At 38.2% G+C, this 18132-nt stretch overlaps 2 protein-coding genes across 2 annotated transcripts; both read left to right on the plus strand.

Annotated features, from left to right (window-relative positions):
- Window positions 1-805: 805 nt before the first annotated feature.
- On the plus strand, window positions 806-3234 carry LOC113750045 (dihydrodipicolinate reductase-like protein CRR1, chloroplastic). The gene is made up of 10 exons (XM_027293961.1): window positions 806-1018; window positions 1141-1263; window positions 1369-1443; window positions 1530-1595; window positions 1731-1826; window positions 2056-2172; window positions 2300-2392; window positions 2495-2596; window positions 2695-2781; window positions 2882-3234. Exons 1-10 carry the CDS (start codon window positions 896-898, stop codon window positions 2912-2914), a joined length of 915 nt encoding a protein of 304 aa, XP_027149762.1. The 5' UTR covers window positions 806-895; the 3' UTR covers window positions 2915-3234.
- Window positions 3235-5669: 2435 nt separating this feature from the next.
- On the plus strand, window positions 5670-8531 carry LOC113750458 (wall-associated receptor kinase 5-like). Its single transcript, XM_027294429.1, has 3 exons — window positions 5670-6540; window positions 6631-6807; window positions 7369-8531. Exons 1-3 carry the CDS (start codon window positions 5670-5672, stop codon window positions 8529-8531), a joined length of 2211 nt encoding a protein of 736 aa, XP_027150230.1.
- Window positions 8532-18132: the final 9601 nt, after the last annotated feature.

Raw genomic sequence — 18132 nt, forward strand, 5'->3', positions numbered from 1 at the left:
AGGAAAAAGAAAAAGTTTAATGAACATTGCCCATAGAGTCATTTATTTGTGGATTAACTCTACTTTGCACCTCCAAACTTGTACCATTTTCTAACTTTGCGCCCTAAATTGCAATTCTAAACACTTCGTATTCTAAACTTTTAGTTTTATACATTTTGCACCCTACACTCCCAAATTTGTTCTATTTAAATCCAATCAATGACAACTCTAGCAAAATTAACAGCATCAACAAATCAATGAAAATGTGCCAAAATGGTCAAAAAAGTGTCAAGATATCGTAACAAAAATAAAATAATGCTTTCCATTAATTTGTACCACTTTTTATTTCGCTAATTTTGCTAACAGTATTAGTGATTGTAACTATATAGATTAATGACAATAAACTGAGAGTGGTTAAGAAAAATTGAGGGATCATAGTTTGAACAAAATGATATCTTGTCATTTAATTTTTACCATCCTTTATCTCGTTAATTTTGCGAACATAATTATTGATTATACTTAAATGGGACAAACTTGAGACTAGAAGGTACAATTGTCTAAAATTGAAGTTTAGAGTCAAAGCAAGAAAGTGGTACAAGTTTAGGGGGTGCTGAGTAGAGTTAGTCCTTTATTTGTTCATATCAATTTTAAGGTTGGAATTACACAGCTTTTGGAATAATTGGTGGCCATCAAAGCTCAAATGGCATTGTGGTGATGACATGATCAACATAGGGTAAAGAATGAATGCTATTAGTATTAAGTATTCCTGAAATTGGCCTGATAATTAAGGACCAAGGAAGACAATAAAAGAGCAGAAACCTTATCCTGAGAACAACGCAAAACATCGCCAGAAATAAACTTATCCGTTTCTATAACCACACCCTCTTCTTTACAGCGAGAGAGGCTTTTAGCATCCATGGCAGCCTTGAGCTGCCATTCTCATCCCATGAGCTATACGTCCAGTCTCCAAAATGTCAAGAAAATCGTGGCACCGTCCATCTCGTGTTCAATGCAGCCTGGAGGACAAAGCAACATCAAGGTAGAACTTTATTTGCAATTGCAGAAATTTTATCAGGTATGCTTAATTTGCATGCATTAGAGTAATAAAAAGAAGCTAAGAGTTTTTTCTTTTTTAAATACATTTTGTATCATGGGGAAGAGGTAATCGTAAATGGGGCAGCCAAGGAAATAGGAAGAGCAGCTGTAGTTGCTGTTACAAAAGCAAGGGGGATGGAAGTGGCGGGTGCAGTGGATTCCTACCTTGTTGGAGAAGATATTGGAAAGGTTATCTTCTTTCCCACTTATATTGAATCATTATTGTTTTTTTTCTTACAACTTTTCTGGTTTATTTAATTTTGTTTGGTGATCCTTATTTAATTACACTTTCAGGTCTGTGACATGGAAGAAGCTTTGGAAATTCCTATAATGAACGACCTTACCATGGTCTTGGGTTCCATATCTCAGGTAACAACACAGAAATCAAGTAAAAGGAAAATGCATTTCTTTGGTAACAAAATCGATTGTTTACATGGTTAGGACCTTGTTTGCAGTCTAAAGGAATGGCAGTTGTTGTTGATTTCACAGATCCTACAACAGTCTATGACAACGTTAAACAGGTCCATTCTAGATAAGCTCCAGCATCAAAACAGATGGCAAAAGTGATAAGTTTCAATTCTGTTACTCTCAGTACATTACATAATCCTGGGAATTGACTAGTCTTTTGTTGTGTTCTTGCCTGTGGTACAAAATAGGCAACAGCATTTGGCATGAATAGTGTGGTTTATGTGCCCCGCATCAAACAGGACACAGTGATGGCATTGTCATCATTCTGTGAAAAGGCCAGCATGGTGAGCTCAGGGTGAGATTTATGTTATTGAATCATTGTAATTCTACTGCTTTAGCTATCAAATTCTGTGTATCCTGAACTTCTCCTAAGAAACATACACGTTAATGGTATGAAAAATTTACCTGTGATTTGTACAAGGATACTTATGTAGGCAAGAACTGATTAATTCAATTTTCTATTCGACATAAATTAAGTAGCATTCTCATGGTAATTAGGAATGTAATGTTCAGGGGTGTCTGGTGGCTCCAACATTATCAATAGGATCGATACTCCTTCAGCAAGCTGCGATTTCAGCTTCTTTCCATTACAACAATGTAGAAATAGTTGAATCCAGGGCAAATGCTGCTGTAAGTTCACAGATGCTTTGATTCTGCAGCTAGTTGAATAACCGAGCCGTTCTGATTTCTGACTCTGAGCATCTGTTCTGGGAGAAGTATATCAAGCTTGTCTTGATTTGATGTTGTTGCTTGACAGGATTTTCCAACACAAGATGCAATACAAATTGCAAACAACATCTCCAATATAGGTCAGTTATACAACAGACAAGATATCTCGACTGAAGTCCAGGTAAGAAACAATTACCATTTGTTTAGTATTTACAGCTACAAGCATTCCAATCCTATTACATACTTGATGACATAATACCTCTTGGCTCTGTTATCATGTTAGGCACGAGGTCAGGTTCTTGGAGAAGATGGAGTGCGAGTGCACAGCCTAGTTGTTCCAGGGCTACCGTCTAGTACCACAGTGTATTTTTCCAGGCCCGGAGAGGTTAGCAGAATATCCATTGTTAAACTGCCCTAGGAAATGCAGAACACTAGACTCTTCTTCAATTGTGATAATGTCATCTCTGGTATTTCTGAATTCAGGTCTATACGATCAAACATGATATTACGGATGTGCAATCTCTCATGCCAGGCCTAATCCTAGCCATTAGAAGAGTAGTGCGCTTTAAGGTGGCTGAAATTAACTTGCATTATCTTTGTTGTCTATGCTTGTTTACTTTTCCCCCTGCCTGCCCTGAGTATTTTTTTTTTTTTGTGCTTCCCTGCGCAGAATCTGGTATTTGGCTTAGAAAAGCTTTTGTGAAATTTGATACCGGTTGAGCTCCTCGCAATTTGGGATCAATCCAGTTGACTATTCACAGATCAGGTTTTTTCTGAAGCTACATTCTGAAGGCGAAGATTAGAGAATATTCAAAGCAGATATACTTGCTGAGCTGCACTTGATTGGAATTTTATTTATGCATTTTTCAATCAAGTTTGACTTATTGAGTTTCTAACAGGAGCACTCATCTCTATCAGAAGCGACTTTAATTAGCTCAATATGCCAGAGATAGTGTTGGCATCACTTGTTGTCATGAAACCAATGAGTATACTATGGTTTGGTCATATCCTGATTAGCCTGAATCCGCGAAGATGGCTCAAACTGGTGTATCTGGTGAGACGAACTATTGCATTTGCATGCTGTTACGATGGCCCAAACTGGGAACACCATGAAAATAGAAGAAAGAGAAGAAAGGGATCTCTGTTGAGGGTTCGCACTCAGCGGTGATTATTATGCTTCCTTGTAGAACAAAATGGACTGTGAAAGACAATGAAGAAGGGACAAAGCATAATTGCATACATAGAATTGGCAGAAGAAGATGCAAGAGGCAAAAACAAATTCAACATAAAGCTAAAATGAACTTGGAATAGTGATATTGTGAGCATGATTTAGGCTAAAAATTAGTCAGAAATTCCGGTTTGACACCAAATTGGTACGCTATCTTTTACAGAATAAGTTGAAATTCCATCTCCTTAGCCTAGCCATACTCCTTATCAGTCAACTTCCTTCTGTACAGAACAAAAAAGTTGAGGAAAAATATCTCTTTTTTCCTATAATTTATTTCATCAGAATTTATATAATGAAAAATTCAATTAATGTACTTTTATATATAAAACAAAACCTGTACAAGAACGCTTTCAGAAATCCCACATATTAGAAGCAGTAATTAGAGACTCAAACAAATTAATCAGTCACCGTAGAAAGATATATGGTACAAGAACTAACTGGTCTTTCAAGTAGTTAAATTCTCTCCCGACCTAAACTATATAATACTGTGTATATTATTGCCTTAATCCATTGCAGTTTTTCTTCTTATGAGAATCAAGTTTAACTGTCTCGACATTTGTCAAGGTTAGGGGGACGGCAACACCCCTTCGAGTTTCATCATTTCAATGTTAAGTTGCATAGACTTTTTCCAAATCCAAGTTGAAAAAAAATAAAGAATAAAAAAATAAAAAGAGGTACACATAACAATTATAAACTTATCACAAGTCCAAAAGTAGTCCATTCAGAGCACTGGCGGATTTACACTTGGGGCACTGGGACACGGGCCCACTGTCCCCTTAAATTTCTATGATATCTATAAAAATTTGATATAATTTTAATTGTATCCCCAGAAGTTTTGTGTATCTATTGGTTTATAGGCCCTTACTGTCTCTCTTAAATTTTTATAATACCTGTAAAAATTTGATGTAATTTCAAGTGTGCCTCCTGGAATTTTGTATATCTATTGGTGTATATGCTTTTAAAGTTGTCTTTGATTTTACCTGTTGTTACAGTTACCGTAGAAGGGTTTTTTCAATGATGAATATAGTGAAGAATCGGTTACAAAATAAAATGGAAGATACTTGGATGGATAATTGTTTAGTTACTTATATTGAGAAAAATATACGTCGTGATATTTAAAATGAAAAGGTTGTAAACCGTTATCAAAATATAAAAACCCGTCATGAGCAATTGTAAATGGTTCAGTTTGCTTTTGAAATAAAATTATTATTACAGTAATAATTTTGAGTCTGTCTTTTGATGTTTTTCATGAAATATATGCATCATTTGTACTTGTTGATAAATATTTTTTTCTTAAAAAACTAAAAAAAGAGTAGATAAAAAATTTTAAAGTTACTTTTACCCCCACTGAAAATTTTTTCTGGCTCCGCCACTGATTCAGAGGGAAGCTTTGTAAAATCCATATGCAAGCAACACATGGTAAAATTTAGTGTGAAAAGTGCTTTTTCAGGTTATTTGGTTGCAAAGCTTAGTAAGAATTATGTTTGGTAACGTGACAGTCATGTGTGTAGATCAGTGTGGTTTATCCTTTGTTTTGTTAATCAGTCTACTGAGCCCATTTTCCTAAAGACACTGAAAAGCAACCAATAATTCGATGCCGAACATTCTTGCTATGTAATCTAACGAATAAAAAAGGAAAAAAACAACTGGCAGGTACAGATAATCTGTAAAACCCTGAATTTATCGTGTAACTACATTTGTCTCTTGGCTTGGGATCTCAGAATAAATTTATTCTGTAATTACAGAATAAAATTGCTACAGTAATTTATCGTGTAAATTTATCGTGTTACAGTAAAGCTATCTCAGAATAAATTTATCGTGTAACTACATTTGTCTCTTGGCCTTGTTTGGATTGCTTGTTTCCGTCGGAAAATATTATCGTTTTCCGTGATCACATTTCCCTATCACCTTTTTCCCTCATATATATCAAATCGCTACAGTAATTTTTTCATGAAAAATGACAGAAAATGCAATCCAAACACAACTTATATATATATGTCAAAAGTAAGTAGAACTTTCAGCCGGCCAGTATTCATACGGGCTGACCAATCACAGACTCCTCGTACAAACGTCTTTAGTCTTTGTCTCACACATTTTAGTTAACTTCTTGCAATTGTTTCCTGTCAATGGACCAAGTCTCCAAGGCCTGCAACCCAAATAAAATGTTCAAGAAACTGATAATCTCACAATTTTGGTACAAGTTTCATCAATGGTGTTGCAAACGATTATGATGGCTCAGCTTATACTTGTAGTAATTTTGGCAATCTTGTTTTCAAGAATAGTGGTTGCATCAGCTGCAGCGTTTCCTATAGCCAAACCAGGCTGCAATAGTAGCTGTGGGGACGTTGAAATCCCCTACCCTTTTGGCATGACTGAAGGATGTTATCTTGATGAACCTTTCCAGATCATCTGTAACACCTCCTTCAATCCTCCTAAACCAATTTCGCAATTGAGTGAAATCGATGTTGCAAGAATATCCCTTGAAGGTCAAATACATGTCCTGCAATTCGTTGCGCGCAAATGTTTTAGTCAATCCAGTGTGGTGCCCAGCAAACATATGGTAACCACATTTTCACTCGCAAAATTCACCCTAAACCATACCCTCAACAAGTTTACAGCAGTAGGTTGTGACACATACGGTTTTATCAAAGGTTTTCATGGTGTTCAGGGGTATACTACTGGATGCATGTCTATCTGCTACAGCACAGAGGAAGTTGTTGATGGGATATGTTCAGGTGGAGGGTGCTGCCAGACATCCATCCCAAAAGGGACATCAGAGTTTAGTTTGTCAGTGGGGAGCTTCCGTAACCACTCAGTTGTTGAGAACTTTAATCCCTGCAGCTCCGTCTTTGTTGTTGAACAAGGTGGGTTCAACTTCTCTATGGATCTATTGAGGGATATAGAAAATGTGAATAAACTCCCTGTAGCGCTTGATTGGACTATTGGGAATGAGACTTGTGAAATTGCTCAAAAGAACTTGGATACCTATGCCTGCCAGAAAAACAGCAAGTGCATAAACGATCCTGAACCTGATAGTTATCCTGGATATAGATGTTCTTGCCTTGAGGGCTATGAAGGCAACCCTTACATTGCTTGTCAAGGTACAGAATCGACTAATTGGGATGCCAAATGTCATTCACGTTATTTTGTTTTTCTATTGGTGCCTTCCAATCTTATTATGTTTTTTGCAGATATTGATGAGTGTCAAGATGAAAATCTTAATACCTGCACATTCAAAAGCCTCTGCAAAAATGAAATAGGCGGCTATAAATGTTCTTGCCCAAATGGATATCAGGGTGATGGGAAGATATCACCTTGCCTCCCCAAAAGGAAAAACCAGCAGCTACTTGTTACTAGGATTATTGCAGGTCAGAACCATGTCTACTGTTCCGCTTTTGTGTTATTTAGTAAGTAAGGATAACAGTTTTGAAAAGAAAATACCATCACCAATGTTGATTTGAGTTTACTTCTGACATGATTGACTTTCCTATCATATGTTTTCTAATGATGATGTGGTAATGAAAAATCTGATATGTTATTAACCATAAAGATCTTCAAGTACATAGGATTACTGGATCTTAAACCTTTTGTAAAGGGGTTAACTTCTCGAGACTGCAAGAAACAAGGGTTAACTTCCAATTGAAACTTTGGAAAATTGAATGTTCTGAAATGCCAATTCTTGAAAGTAAACGCTATCATTCACCAAACTTTTTTCCAAGAAAGCTGAAATTATTCACATTAAAATTGTACATCTACTCATGCATCATGTTCTGAAGTCTGAACAACTCAAAACCTTCTTGCTGATTTTGATGAATAGCCATATTTTTATGATCATTCAAGTAACTATGTTTTCCAAGAGTATGTTGTTATTGTTAGCCTCATTTCTTATTATCATTTTTATTATTTTTGTGGAAACAACTTACCTGCAGGTATTGCGCTCGTCACAGCAGCTCTACTTGCATTTGGCTCCTGGTTATACTTTGAATTCAAGAGAAGAAAGCTAATCATCGAAAAGCAAAAATTCTTTCAAGAAAATGGTGGTTTGCTCCTGCAACAGGAACTAATCAAGCAAAAAGACTGCACAAATATTGCCAAGATATTCACTGCTAAAGAACTTGAAAAAGCAACCAACAACTTTGATGAAAAAAGGGTCATTGGCCAAGGAAGCTATGGCACAGTTTACAAAGGAAACTTGACAGATTGCACTGTAGTAGCAATCAAGAAATCTAGAGTAGTTGATAGATCCCAAATTGACCACTTCATCAATGAAGTTATAGTTCTCTCCCAAATCAATCACAAAAATGTGGTCAAGCTCCTTGGATGTTGTTTAGAAATGGAAGTCCCTTTGCTAGTTTATGAATTCATCAACAATGGAACACTTTTCGATCATATGCAGGACAAAGCCAAGGCCACGGTTCTATGCTGGGATACTCGTTTGAGGATAGCCACAGAAAATGCAGGGGCGCTTTCATATTTGCATTCTGCTGCTTCTCCTCCTATTATTCATCGAGACATAAAGTCGGTCAACATACTCCTAGATGATAAATACACCGCGAAAGTGTCAGACTTTGGAACATCAAGATTGGTACCCATGATTGAATCTGAGATACCGACAATGGTGCAAGGAACAATTGGCTACTTAGACCCTGAGTACCTGCAGACGAGTCAATTAACAGAGAAGAGTGATGTCTATAGCTTTGGGGTTGTTCTTGTGGAGCTATTGACAGGAAAGAAGGTACTGTGCTTTGATAGATCTGCAAGGGAGAGAAGTCTGGCGAGTTATTTTCTTTCTTCAATAAAGGATAACCGTTTGTTTGAAGTTCTGGATGATAATATCGACACTGAAAGAAATGCTGAGCAGCTGAAAGAAGTTGCTATGCTGGCAAAAAGATGCTTAAATGTGAAGGGGGAAGACAGGCCAACCATGAAAGAAGTAGCATTGGAATTAGAAGGAATGAGTCTATCAACGAGGCATTCGTGGGTACAACATCCTGCAACAGTTTTAGAGGAGATGGAATCCCTTCTTAGTGATGTTACAATCATTCTTAGCCCCAAAAAACATGTTCTTTTGCCGATAAATGATGGCAGATGAGAATTTTCTTGCCAGTATCAACATATTTATTGTCCACAGGAAACTTAAGTTGATTTTATTTATTTATCTTTTTCTTTTACAGTTTCCTGTTGTCCTCTTTCTTCATGGGGGATCAAATTATAAATAGCTATGCCTATGGATTTTGTACAGGAGACTGGCAATTTCATGAATGCTACTGACTTGTAACATTTTTCAACATGTTTGATGGATTTTGGTGACCTCGTAGACCAAACAATTCAACATTTTGATGCTCGAATTCACGTAAAGCCTGATTTGTCATTTTCTTACTGTGATTTTATTTTTTCAAAAAAGGGGAAAAAAAAACAGCACTTGGTCCTTGACTGACAAGCGCTGCCGTGACACAAAAGAGCCTTAAAGCCAGAGGTTCCTACTACAAAGGCAGCTTCTGTCCAGTCTTTATATTCAAAAAGATGGCAATAAATTCACGGATTTTAAGTGAATTCAAGTAGATTCTATGACTCTGGCTAAGGAAGAAAGATGGAGCAAAATTGATATTGAATCTGATTGAAAATATATCATTGACAGATTACAAGGTAAAGGGCTGAATAATAGCATCATAGGCACTATCCTGGAAGATATAGCAAAGCTGAGGATGTTGTTTCGAGTCTGCGGCTTTCCTTTACCCGTAGAGTTCGAAATGATTGTAGTCATATGACAGGTGCCGAACCTGTATAATAATAAATACCTACTCGAGAAAAATACAGATTTTGTATATAGCGGTGAGTAGGATCGAATCCACAGGGATTGGGGATAATTTGTTTCTTCTAGAGTCCAAAGTATGGGGGGTTTTGGATTAAATGCTAACTAAATAAATTAACTGCAGAAAATAATTAATTAAAAGAAATGATTGGGGAAACTCTAGCCAAGGGTACATATCAGAAATGGTTCATGCACTGATCATTGATGCAGAAATAATTCCAACATTTAGCAATAGATTAGTTATAGTTGTCATGCACGCGATAAACAACCAACCCTTCCTTAATTTCTCGATAGCTAAGGTACGACCGTTAGCTATTTCTCTAACCCAAAAATAACCCTAGGTACGACCGTAGGATTTAATTTCTAGATTGCATTAATAATTAGAAAGGCCCAATCCTAACCAACAAACACGATACGAGGTTTTGTTTAAATTAGATCATATGCTCCCCTGACATAAACCCAATTACGCCAGTTGCTACTGAGGTAGAGATAACGAACAATTACGGATTCAATTACCCCTATTTAGCAAAAATAGCCTATATGAATAATTAATTATTGCGCACTAATCAATCATACACAAGGCCATAGCAATTAAAATCAAGAAACATATAAATACCAATAAATGAAGAAAATAATTAAAACAGATTCGATCTCACAGTAATTGTCGAACCAAATCGTCAGTTGTCCCCTTGACTAGAAAAGCTTAACCACGCCTCATGAGAAAATCTCTCCGTTGGGGAATATTGTCGAATACCTGGCGTGTGTCAGAGGCCAATCCAAAGAAAGAAAACTAGAACTAAACTAAAAAACTAAAACTAAAGCCCTCGATATCTTTTGCTTCTGTACGTTGTCCCCTTTTAAAGCAACAAAAGAAAGATGACTAAAAGCTATCTAGGTGATCCCCACACATGTGGACAAAGCCTCCCAAGTACTTCTTGTTCCAAGTCTCTCTACGTTGCTTTCTTTGAAGCCCAAATGACCAAATGCCTTTCACTAGCTTGTGGTCCCCCACCAATTCAAGGGCCCAAGGATTGAAGCCCTTAGAAGTCTCCATATTTTTCACAAAGTCCCTCCTTTTTGGTAGTTTTCTGCTTCATTCCTGAAATTGATTCCAAATACCAAATATGAGTAAATATCAGCAATTAACACAATATTTGTCAGGGATAGAAGAGAAAATTAATAATAAAAATACTAACAAATTATACCCTATCAATTCCCCCCACACCTGAATCATGCTTGCCCTCAAGCATGGGAGCAGCAATTGAACACCAAAATTTTGACAATGGCTATCGCCCCCCACAAATAACAACGAAAAATAGAACAAATAACAACGAAAATAAAGAAAAAGAAAAAAAACTAAAAGTTGAACACCAGAAATACCAGCTGTACCACAGCTCTCCCCCCCCACACCTAAATCCGACATTGTCCTCAATGGAGATCATAAAGTAAAGAAAGCGAATAGGACAACTACACTTCCCTGAATACGTGGTGGAATAGGTGGGAACGGTGGAGTGAAAATGGTGCTACGGTAGTGCGCGGCAGTGAAAGATTGCAGAGGGAAGGAGAGCTCCGACGTGCGTCTTGATCCAGGCGAACTAGAGTGCAACAGAGAACTTCAAACCAGCAAATTTCCAGACAATGCAGCAGTTTCAATCAATGGCCGAGGACGTCCAACAATGTGCTTGAACGCAGTCAATTCCAACGAATATGGCGATCAAACAGACTAGAAGCGGTAATAGAGTCTAAATAAATCAACAAATCTCAACAAATGAACCCAATTCTATCCAAAATCGCAACAAATGTTCTAAAGATTTAGCAATTGAAATCAATAGGTAAAATACTCCCAGCAAGTCAATTAGACGCCACCAACAGCAATAAGCAAAGGATGTGGCACAGTAGCCCTCCAATTCAACAAACAAACGCAGAAAATGCCCACCCAAAGGCACTTCAAATGACGCAAGACAGAAACTAGCAAAATAGAACTCAAGTGATACCAACAGGGACCCCAACAGAGCAGTGAGTTCAACCAATTTGAGCAAGTGAACCTCAACAAATGCCACCAATTGGACAATTAATAACCCAATTCAGCCGACCAAAATTAGCACTTGAGCCAAGCAACAGGCACTCCAACAACAACAATTCAGAAATTGAACAGAAATAACTCAAGAAAGATGCCCAGTAGTCAATGAGGCAACCAATAACACAGGAGTAACAAATGGTACGTACACTACCCTCACCAATGCCACTGGTGTATGCACAGGGGAAAAAGTAAATCAAATGGCCAACCCACTGCACCTGATAGATCCGAACACACCCAATAGCACCAAAAATGAGCAGAAATCAAAACGAGAAGCAATTGGCAACTAACTCCCAAATCAACCCCAAATAATGCACCAATTGTACTTAACGGGACTAGGGACAGTGCTAGTGTGCTAATAAATCAACAAATGTCTCCAATTTAGGAAACCAGCAAGTCAACTTAACAGCACCAAGGAAGCACACAACGGCTATTGAAATGTCTCACGGAGCACATAAACCACAGAGCCGTCAATGGAGCCCAAAAATTGACATTAAAAATGCAGTAGACTAAAGAGCAACTTGGGAACAGAGGGACTCAAAGATACCTGCCCACTGCCCAACGGTGTCGTTGGTGGCAGTGGGTGATGGAAGCGGCGACGGCGGGGGCAGACCGTGGGTGTGCGTGTGAAGGCTGGTGGCGGCGCGCAGGTGGCCGAGCACAGGCGGAGTGAGGTGGAGAGGAGAGTGTGGGCAGGCGGCTGAGAGGGTGGTGAACTGGAGGAGGTTGCGTGGTGGTGCGCGGCTGGGTAGGGGGAGCTCGACGGTAGTGGGTGAAGTGGAGGAGATGGAGCAGGGAAAGGGAGAAGGCCGCGCGAGGGAGAGAGGAAGATCTGGTGGCTGAGGCTTCAGACGCGAGGTTGCAGCTGCTGGTGGAGGGCGGCTGGTCAGCGGCGAGAGGCGCGCGAGGAAGAAGGGCTAGCTGAGCTGCGCGAGGGCTGAGGCTGGAGCTGGCGCACAGGTGCAGGCGCGCGGGCTGCTGCTGCTCTCGGCCAGGCGATGCGCACCTGGGTTGCGATGGACGGCGTGCAATGGACTGTCGGGCTGAGTCGCGCGCGATGGGGGCGAGCTGCGTACGCTGGTGCTCTGGCCGCTTGCCGCGCGCGGCGGGCTGCTGTGCTCCACAAGCTGGACTGCTTGAGAGCTGGAGCTGGGCTTGGGCGCAGAGAAGGAAGGTGCGCTTCTGTGCGCCTGGTTGGCTGGGTGAAGCGTGCGGCCGGTGCGAGCGCCGCCTGGAGGTGAGCTGGAGTCGCACGCCTGCCGCTGCTGGCTGCTGGTGTGCGATCTGCTTGGGTGGTGGCGGACAGTAGCAGTGGGTGATGGTCGCGCTTGGGCGTGCGGCGATGCGAGATTGCGGCGGGGAGAGAGAGCAGAGGGAGCAGGGGCGGCGGCGTTCACCAGGGAGGTGGGTGAAGAAGAAAGGAAAAGGGGAAGAGGGACAGCAGCGGGGAAGAAGGATGAAAGAAAAAGAAAGAAAGAAAAAAGAAGAAAAGAAAAGAAAGAAAGAAAGAAAAAAAAAATAGTTTTTGGGTTTTTCTTTTTTTTTTCAATGTCTTTTTTCAAATTTTTTTTTTCCGAATTTAAATTCTCCAAATTTGAATTTTTGAAGAAAAGGAAAGAAGAAAAAAAAAATGCTTTTTGAATTTTTGAAATTTCTCAATGTGAAATTTTAACTCCCTTTTGTTTTTTTTTTTATTTATAAAAAACATGGTTTGGGTCGTCTAATACCGCGCGGGCACGCCAAGATTGGTCTTCGTCCTCTGGTCTCAGAAAACACAAACACCGCGTGGGCATGCCAAGATTTCACTTCCTGGTCACAGTGGAGGAGATATTAGCCTTGATACTACCCAATGGAGAAACGACAAAACGAAAGAAATAAACAACTAAAATAACAAAATCAACAATTGGGTTGCCTCCCAAAAAGCGCCTTTCTTTAATGTCTTTGGCTAGACATGCTATGCTTGTTCATGGAGGATAAAATCTTGTGGCTCGCTTTAATGTTTCATCTTCAATGTGATCCTGGTAACCCTCATAGATGGAGTAATCTTTGAGCACACGAGTTACGGTCTTCCATGGACTAGTTGAGGGCGCCAAATAATCAAGCATTGATCGCAATTCTTCATCCACTCCTCCGTCAAGAGCATTCAACGGTTCAAGATATTTGACGATAGCTACTCTTAATTCATTCCTGCCATGAGACTCAAGAACCTCCGGTATAACAAAATCAATCTCATTAACAGAAATCATAGAGTAAGAGTTAAGAAAATGCAGGTTAGGGAATGGAGGTGGTGTCACCACATTTGCTGATTCTTTACTGGATTCTTTCACTTGAATGGGTTGCAGTTGGGGTTCCATTTCTTCCTTTTCGGCTTCTTTTTCAACTGCATCTGTACATCTCTCTTCTTGAAAATCTTGCAGCTCCTCATCACTAGTCAGGCAAATTGCACTCTCATTTTCTTCAAAATCACCAATGGTTTTCGAGGGTAATTCTTCAAATTGAGAAGCCAATCGATTTATTCTGGATGTCAATAGACACATTTGATCTTCCAGATTACTCATTGCCTCCTTCATCATCTCATTTCTCCTTTGTGTCTCCTGTTGGAATTGATATGTATTAATAGCTATTGATTGAACTATTTCTTCAAGAGACATAACTGACATAGATGACGATTCTTGAGACTCATACTGCTGAAAATTCATTGGCCCCGTTGTATAATTATAATCGGAGTTATCCCACCATTCTTGATTATACCCGTTTGGATTAGGGTTATACCACGTTTGAGACCAGGGTGAAAAATCTCCATAATTATTGAGAGGGACACTCAGATTATCTTGATATTCGGGGCACATACCGGTTGAATGATCCCTGGCATAACAAATTTTACAGGTTGTAGCAGCCATTCTTTCTCTAATAGAGTTTAGTGCCTCTGAATATGCAAACTTAGCAAAAAAACTAGTCTCATCGCCTTCCCCGGAAACAAAACCCAGACTATCACCAAAATATGGAGTGTTAGAAGCCATAAACTATATAAAAAAATATGAGAAAAATAAAAAAAATAAAAATAAAAACAAGATGAACTCAAAAAGAAACAAATTAATCTGATACCAGTCCCCGGCAACGGCGCCAAAAATTGACAGGTGCCGAACCTGTACAATAATAAATACCTACTCGAGAAAAATACAGATTTTGTATATAGCGGTGAGTAGGGTCGAATCCACAGGGATTGGGGATAATTTGTTTCTTCTAGAGTCCAAAGTATGGGGGGTTTTGGATTAAATGCTAACTAAATAAATTAACTGCAGAAAATAATTAATTAAAAGAAATGATTGGGGAAACTCTAGCCAAGGGTACACATCAGAAATGGTTCATGCACTGATCATTGATGCAGAAATAATTCCAACATTTAGCAATAGATTAGTTATAGTTGTCATGCACGCGATAAACAACCAACCCTTCCTTAATTTCTCGATAGCTAAGGTACGACCGTTAGCTATTTCTCTAACCCAAAAATAACCCTAGGTACGACCGTAGGATTTAATTTCTAGATTGCATTAATAATTAGAAAGGCCCAATCCTAATCAACAAACACGCTACGAGGGTTTGTTTAAATTAGATCATATGCTCCCCTGACATAAACCCAATTATGCCAGTTGCTACTGAGGTAGAGATAACGAACAATTACGAATTCAATTACCCCTATTTAGCAAAAATAGCCTATATGAATAATTAATTATTGCGCACTAATCAATCATACACAAGGCCATAGCAATTAAAATCAAGAAACATATAAATACCAATAAATGAAGAAAATAATTAAAACAGATTCGATCTCACAGTAATTGTCGAACCAAATCGTCAGTTGTCCCCTTGACTAGAAAAGCTTAACCACGCCTCATGAGAAAATCTCCCCGTTGGGGAATATTGTCGAATACCTGGCGTGTGTCAGAGAACAGTCCAAAGAAAGAAAACTAGAACTAAACTAAAAAACTAAAACTAAAGCCCTCGATATCTTTTGCTTCTGTACGTTGTCCCCTTTTAAAGCAACAAAAGAAAGATGACTAAAAGCTATCTAGGTGATCCCCACACATGTGGACAAAGCCTCCCAAGTACTTCTTGTTCCAAGTCTCTCTACGTTGCTTTCTTTGAAGCCCAAATGACCAAATGCCTTTCACTAGCTTGTGGTCCCCCACCAATTCAAGGGCCCAAGAATTGAAGCCCTTAGAAGTCTCCATATTTTTCACAAAGTCCCTCCTTTTTGGTAGTTTTCTGCTTCATTCCTGAAATTGATTCCAAATACCAAATATGAGTAAATATCAGCAATTAACACAATATTTGTCAGGGATAGAAGGGAAAATTAATAATAAAAATACTAACAAATTATACCCTATCATCATAGAAATGCAAAATTTGCAGTTAGACTCACTAAAGATGTTCAATGGGAATCTGATTTCCCTGTGGCGCTTAGAGAGGAGCAGCACAAAATGACAGAAGAGCAGTTCCTCTGTTTTGTAACTAACTCTTGCATTTTCAAGTTAGTTTTTTAAAATACAAAATTGACGTTTGACCAAAAAAGAAAAAAAAAATGTAGGTGCTATTGATTGATATTTTAATATGCTAACTTGCTGCAATTGACAGATTTAATGAGAGGAGCAGACCGAAACATTATAGTAGTTCAATGGTGTATATTGCAATTAACCGTTTTTATGTGGCAGGCAAGAGTAAGCAATTACAATTGACTGAATGAGTCAGGGATGCCGCAATGAAAACCAGGACAGGGTACAAAGCATTTATTTTTTGTCTTTTTGGAGTTTTTAATTTTTTTTTAATTTTTAGAGAATTAATAATAGTTCTCCACTTACTTTCTTTATTATTCGATTACAGTGAAACGTCTTATCAATTAGACTGTACTTTGTTGTCGTCTTTTTTGGAGTTAAGTAGTGGAAGATATCTCAACTAATCAAGTCAACCAAATTGGGATGGAGATACAGCAAGAGAAATATCCTTATACTATATAAAAAAGGTAGTTTGGTTTCACCTGCTGGTTATGCTTTTAACTACCTCGTTGAAAGCAATTATTTGAGATTGGGTTGTATGTGAATACATATTGCATTGTGAACATGTTCACCCTTCTTATCTTTTAGCTTTAAAGACTGGTTGCGCTTTTAGTAATTTTTTATTAGGATCCCATTTGGGGTTGCAGTAACTTGTCTAAAAGCATTTTAATTAGTAGAGCTTTTGGTCAAACTTTTTATTAAGTGTTTAATCATATCATTTAGGTGCATACTTACATAAGTACTTTTTCAATTTGATAATTGTAGTTCAAAATTTATAATAAAATAGCTAAAGTTAGTTTTTTATTTTTTTGCAATGTCAAAGTTGCCCTAAAAGCGCCAATTTTGAATTTATGCTAAAAATGCTTTAATGACCAAAAGGTCGACTTTTTAAATAGTATTTTTATCCTCGAAAAACACTTTTTTAGCAAAAGTATAGCAATCCCAAATAGGTCCAAACGAATGTTCAACGGCTGGCTTTTCTTTTTCTTTCGTTAGGTCTGTCCTCCCATCTTCAAATTTCAAAGCTAGGTTGATGTTTATCAATTTCATTTGAACCACTAAGGGTTAATTTTGTCGCTTGGAACAATTCTGTTAATTTGGTTAAACTCGTTGTACAAGAGTCTGATGCAGAGGTTTGTCTAAAACGGCCATTTGAATCTTTATGTGTTGGTAGAGTGTGTTCACGATGGAAAGAGTTATTAACTGTTGGTCATTGTGCCAATTTACTTTCATTCCCTTAAATTTGCTTGTGAAGTTTCCTATTTATCTTAAAAACCTTGGATTTCAGGAAGTTTATGGTAACTAATCATTTAGTAGTTGTTAATAAGTTTTTAATGTCCATTAGTGAAGTGGATTATTTCCTATTGTTACGACTATATAGTTTTTTTAATGTCAGCAATTTGAGACCATCATTTTAGCCTTTTGTAGCATAATGTACTGCTCAAATATGTATACACATTTTTAAATTTATTTATCAGACCTTAATCCAGAAAAATTGTTTTGGGATACGTGGAAAGACAGCCTTGATCTGTTTTTTAGCCTTGAACGGATTTTGTTTCTGCAATACTTTAATTTAATTATCCAAGTAACTCAGCAGCCCACTAAATCTTAAAGTTCTTGAGAAGCGGTTTCAAGAATTTTCTCCATATTTACTGGCAAATTATCCATTTGGACCTTAAACTTTTAGTTTAAGTAAATTAAACCCTCTAACTATTTGTAGTCAACTTTTAGCCCACGAACTTGTAAAATTGGGAACTCGTGACCCTTTTGACTAGTTTATCCAGTTTTGCAATCGGAAAACCAAATTACACGAATGGCAGTATGCTTTAAAGAAGGGTCTTTTTATCTGCATAGAAATAATCAAAAAGTGAACAACTCCATTTTCTTTCCTTTTCCTAACCCAAATCGCTAATAGATCTCAACAGATGAATTGCAGAGGGAAGGGAGAGAATTGTGCCACGAAACAAGCAAAAATGCATATCGCAGCCCTCTGCTTCCTATTTGTCCCTGCGGTAAAGTTACAAAGATGATTACTTGATGGACTGATAGAAACCCAGGGAGAAGGTACATCACAAGCTGAACATGCTGACAAATTTTTAGAAAGTAATATCCTAAACACTTAAGAAACCAATGCATCCATGTTTAAAAGAGGGCATCAGTTGCTTATTATGAAGAGAACTGGAAGTAAGTTTTCCGATCTGTATCTCCTGGAATATATCTCCTGGAATTGCCCAAGCTAAGTAGAGTTCGT

The sequence above is a fragment of the Coffea eugenioides genome, chromosome 10 (assembly GCF_003713205.1).
Source record: "Coffea eugenioides isolate CCC68of chromosome 10, Ceug_1.0, whole genome shotgun sequence".
NCBI lineage: Eukaryota > Viridiplantae > Streptophyta > Magnoliopsida > Gentianales > Rubiaceae > Coffea > Coffea eugenioides.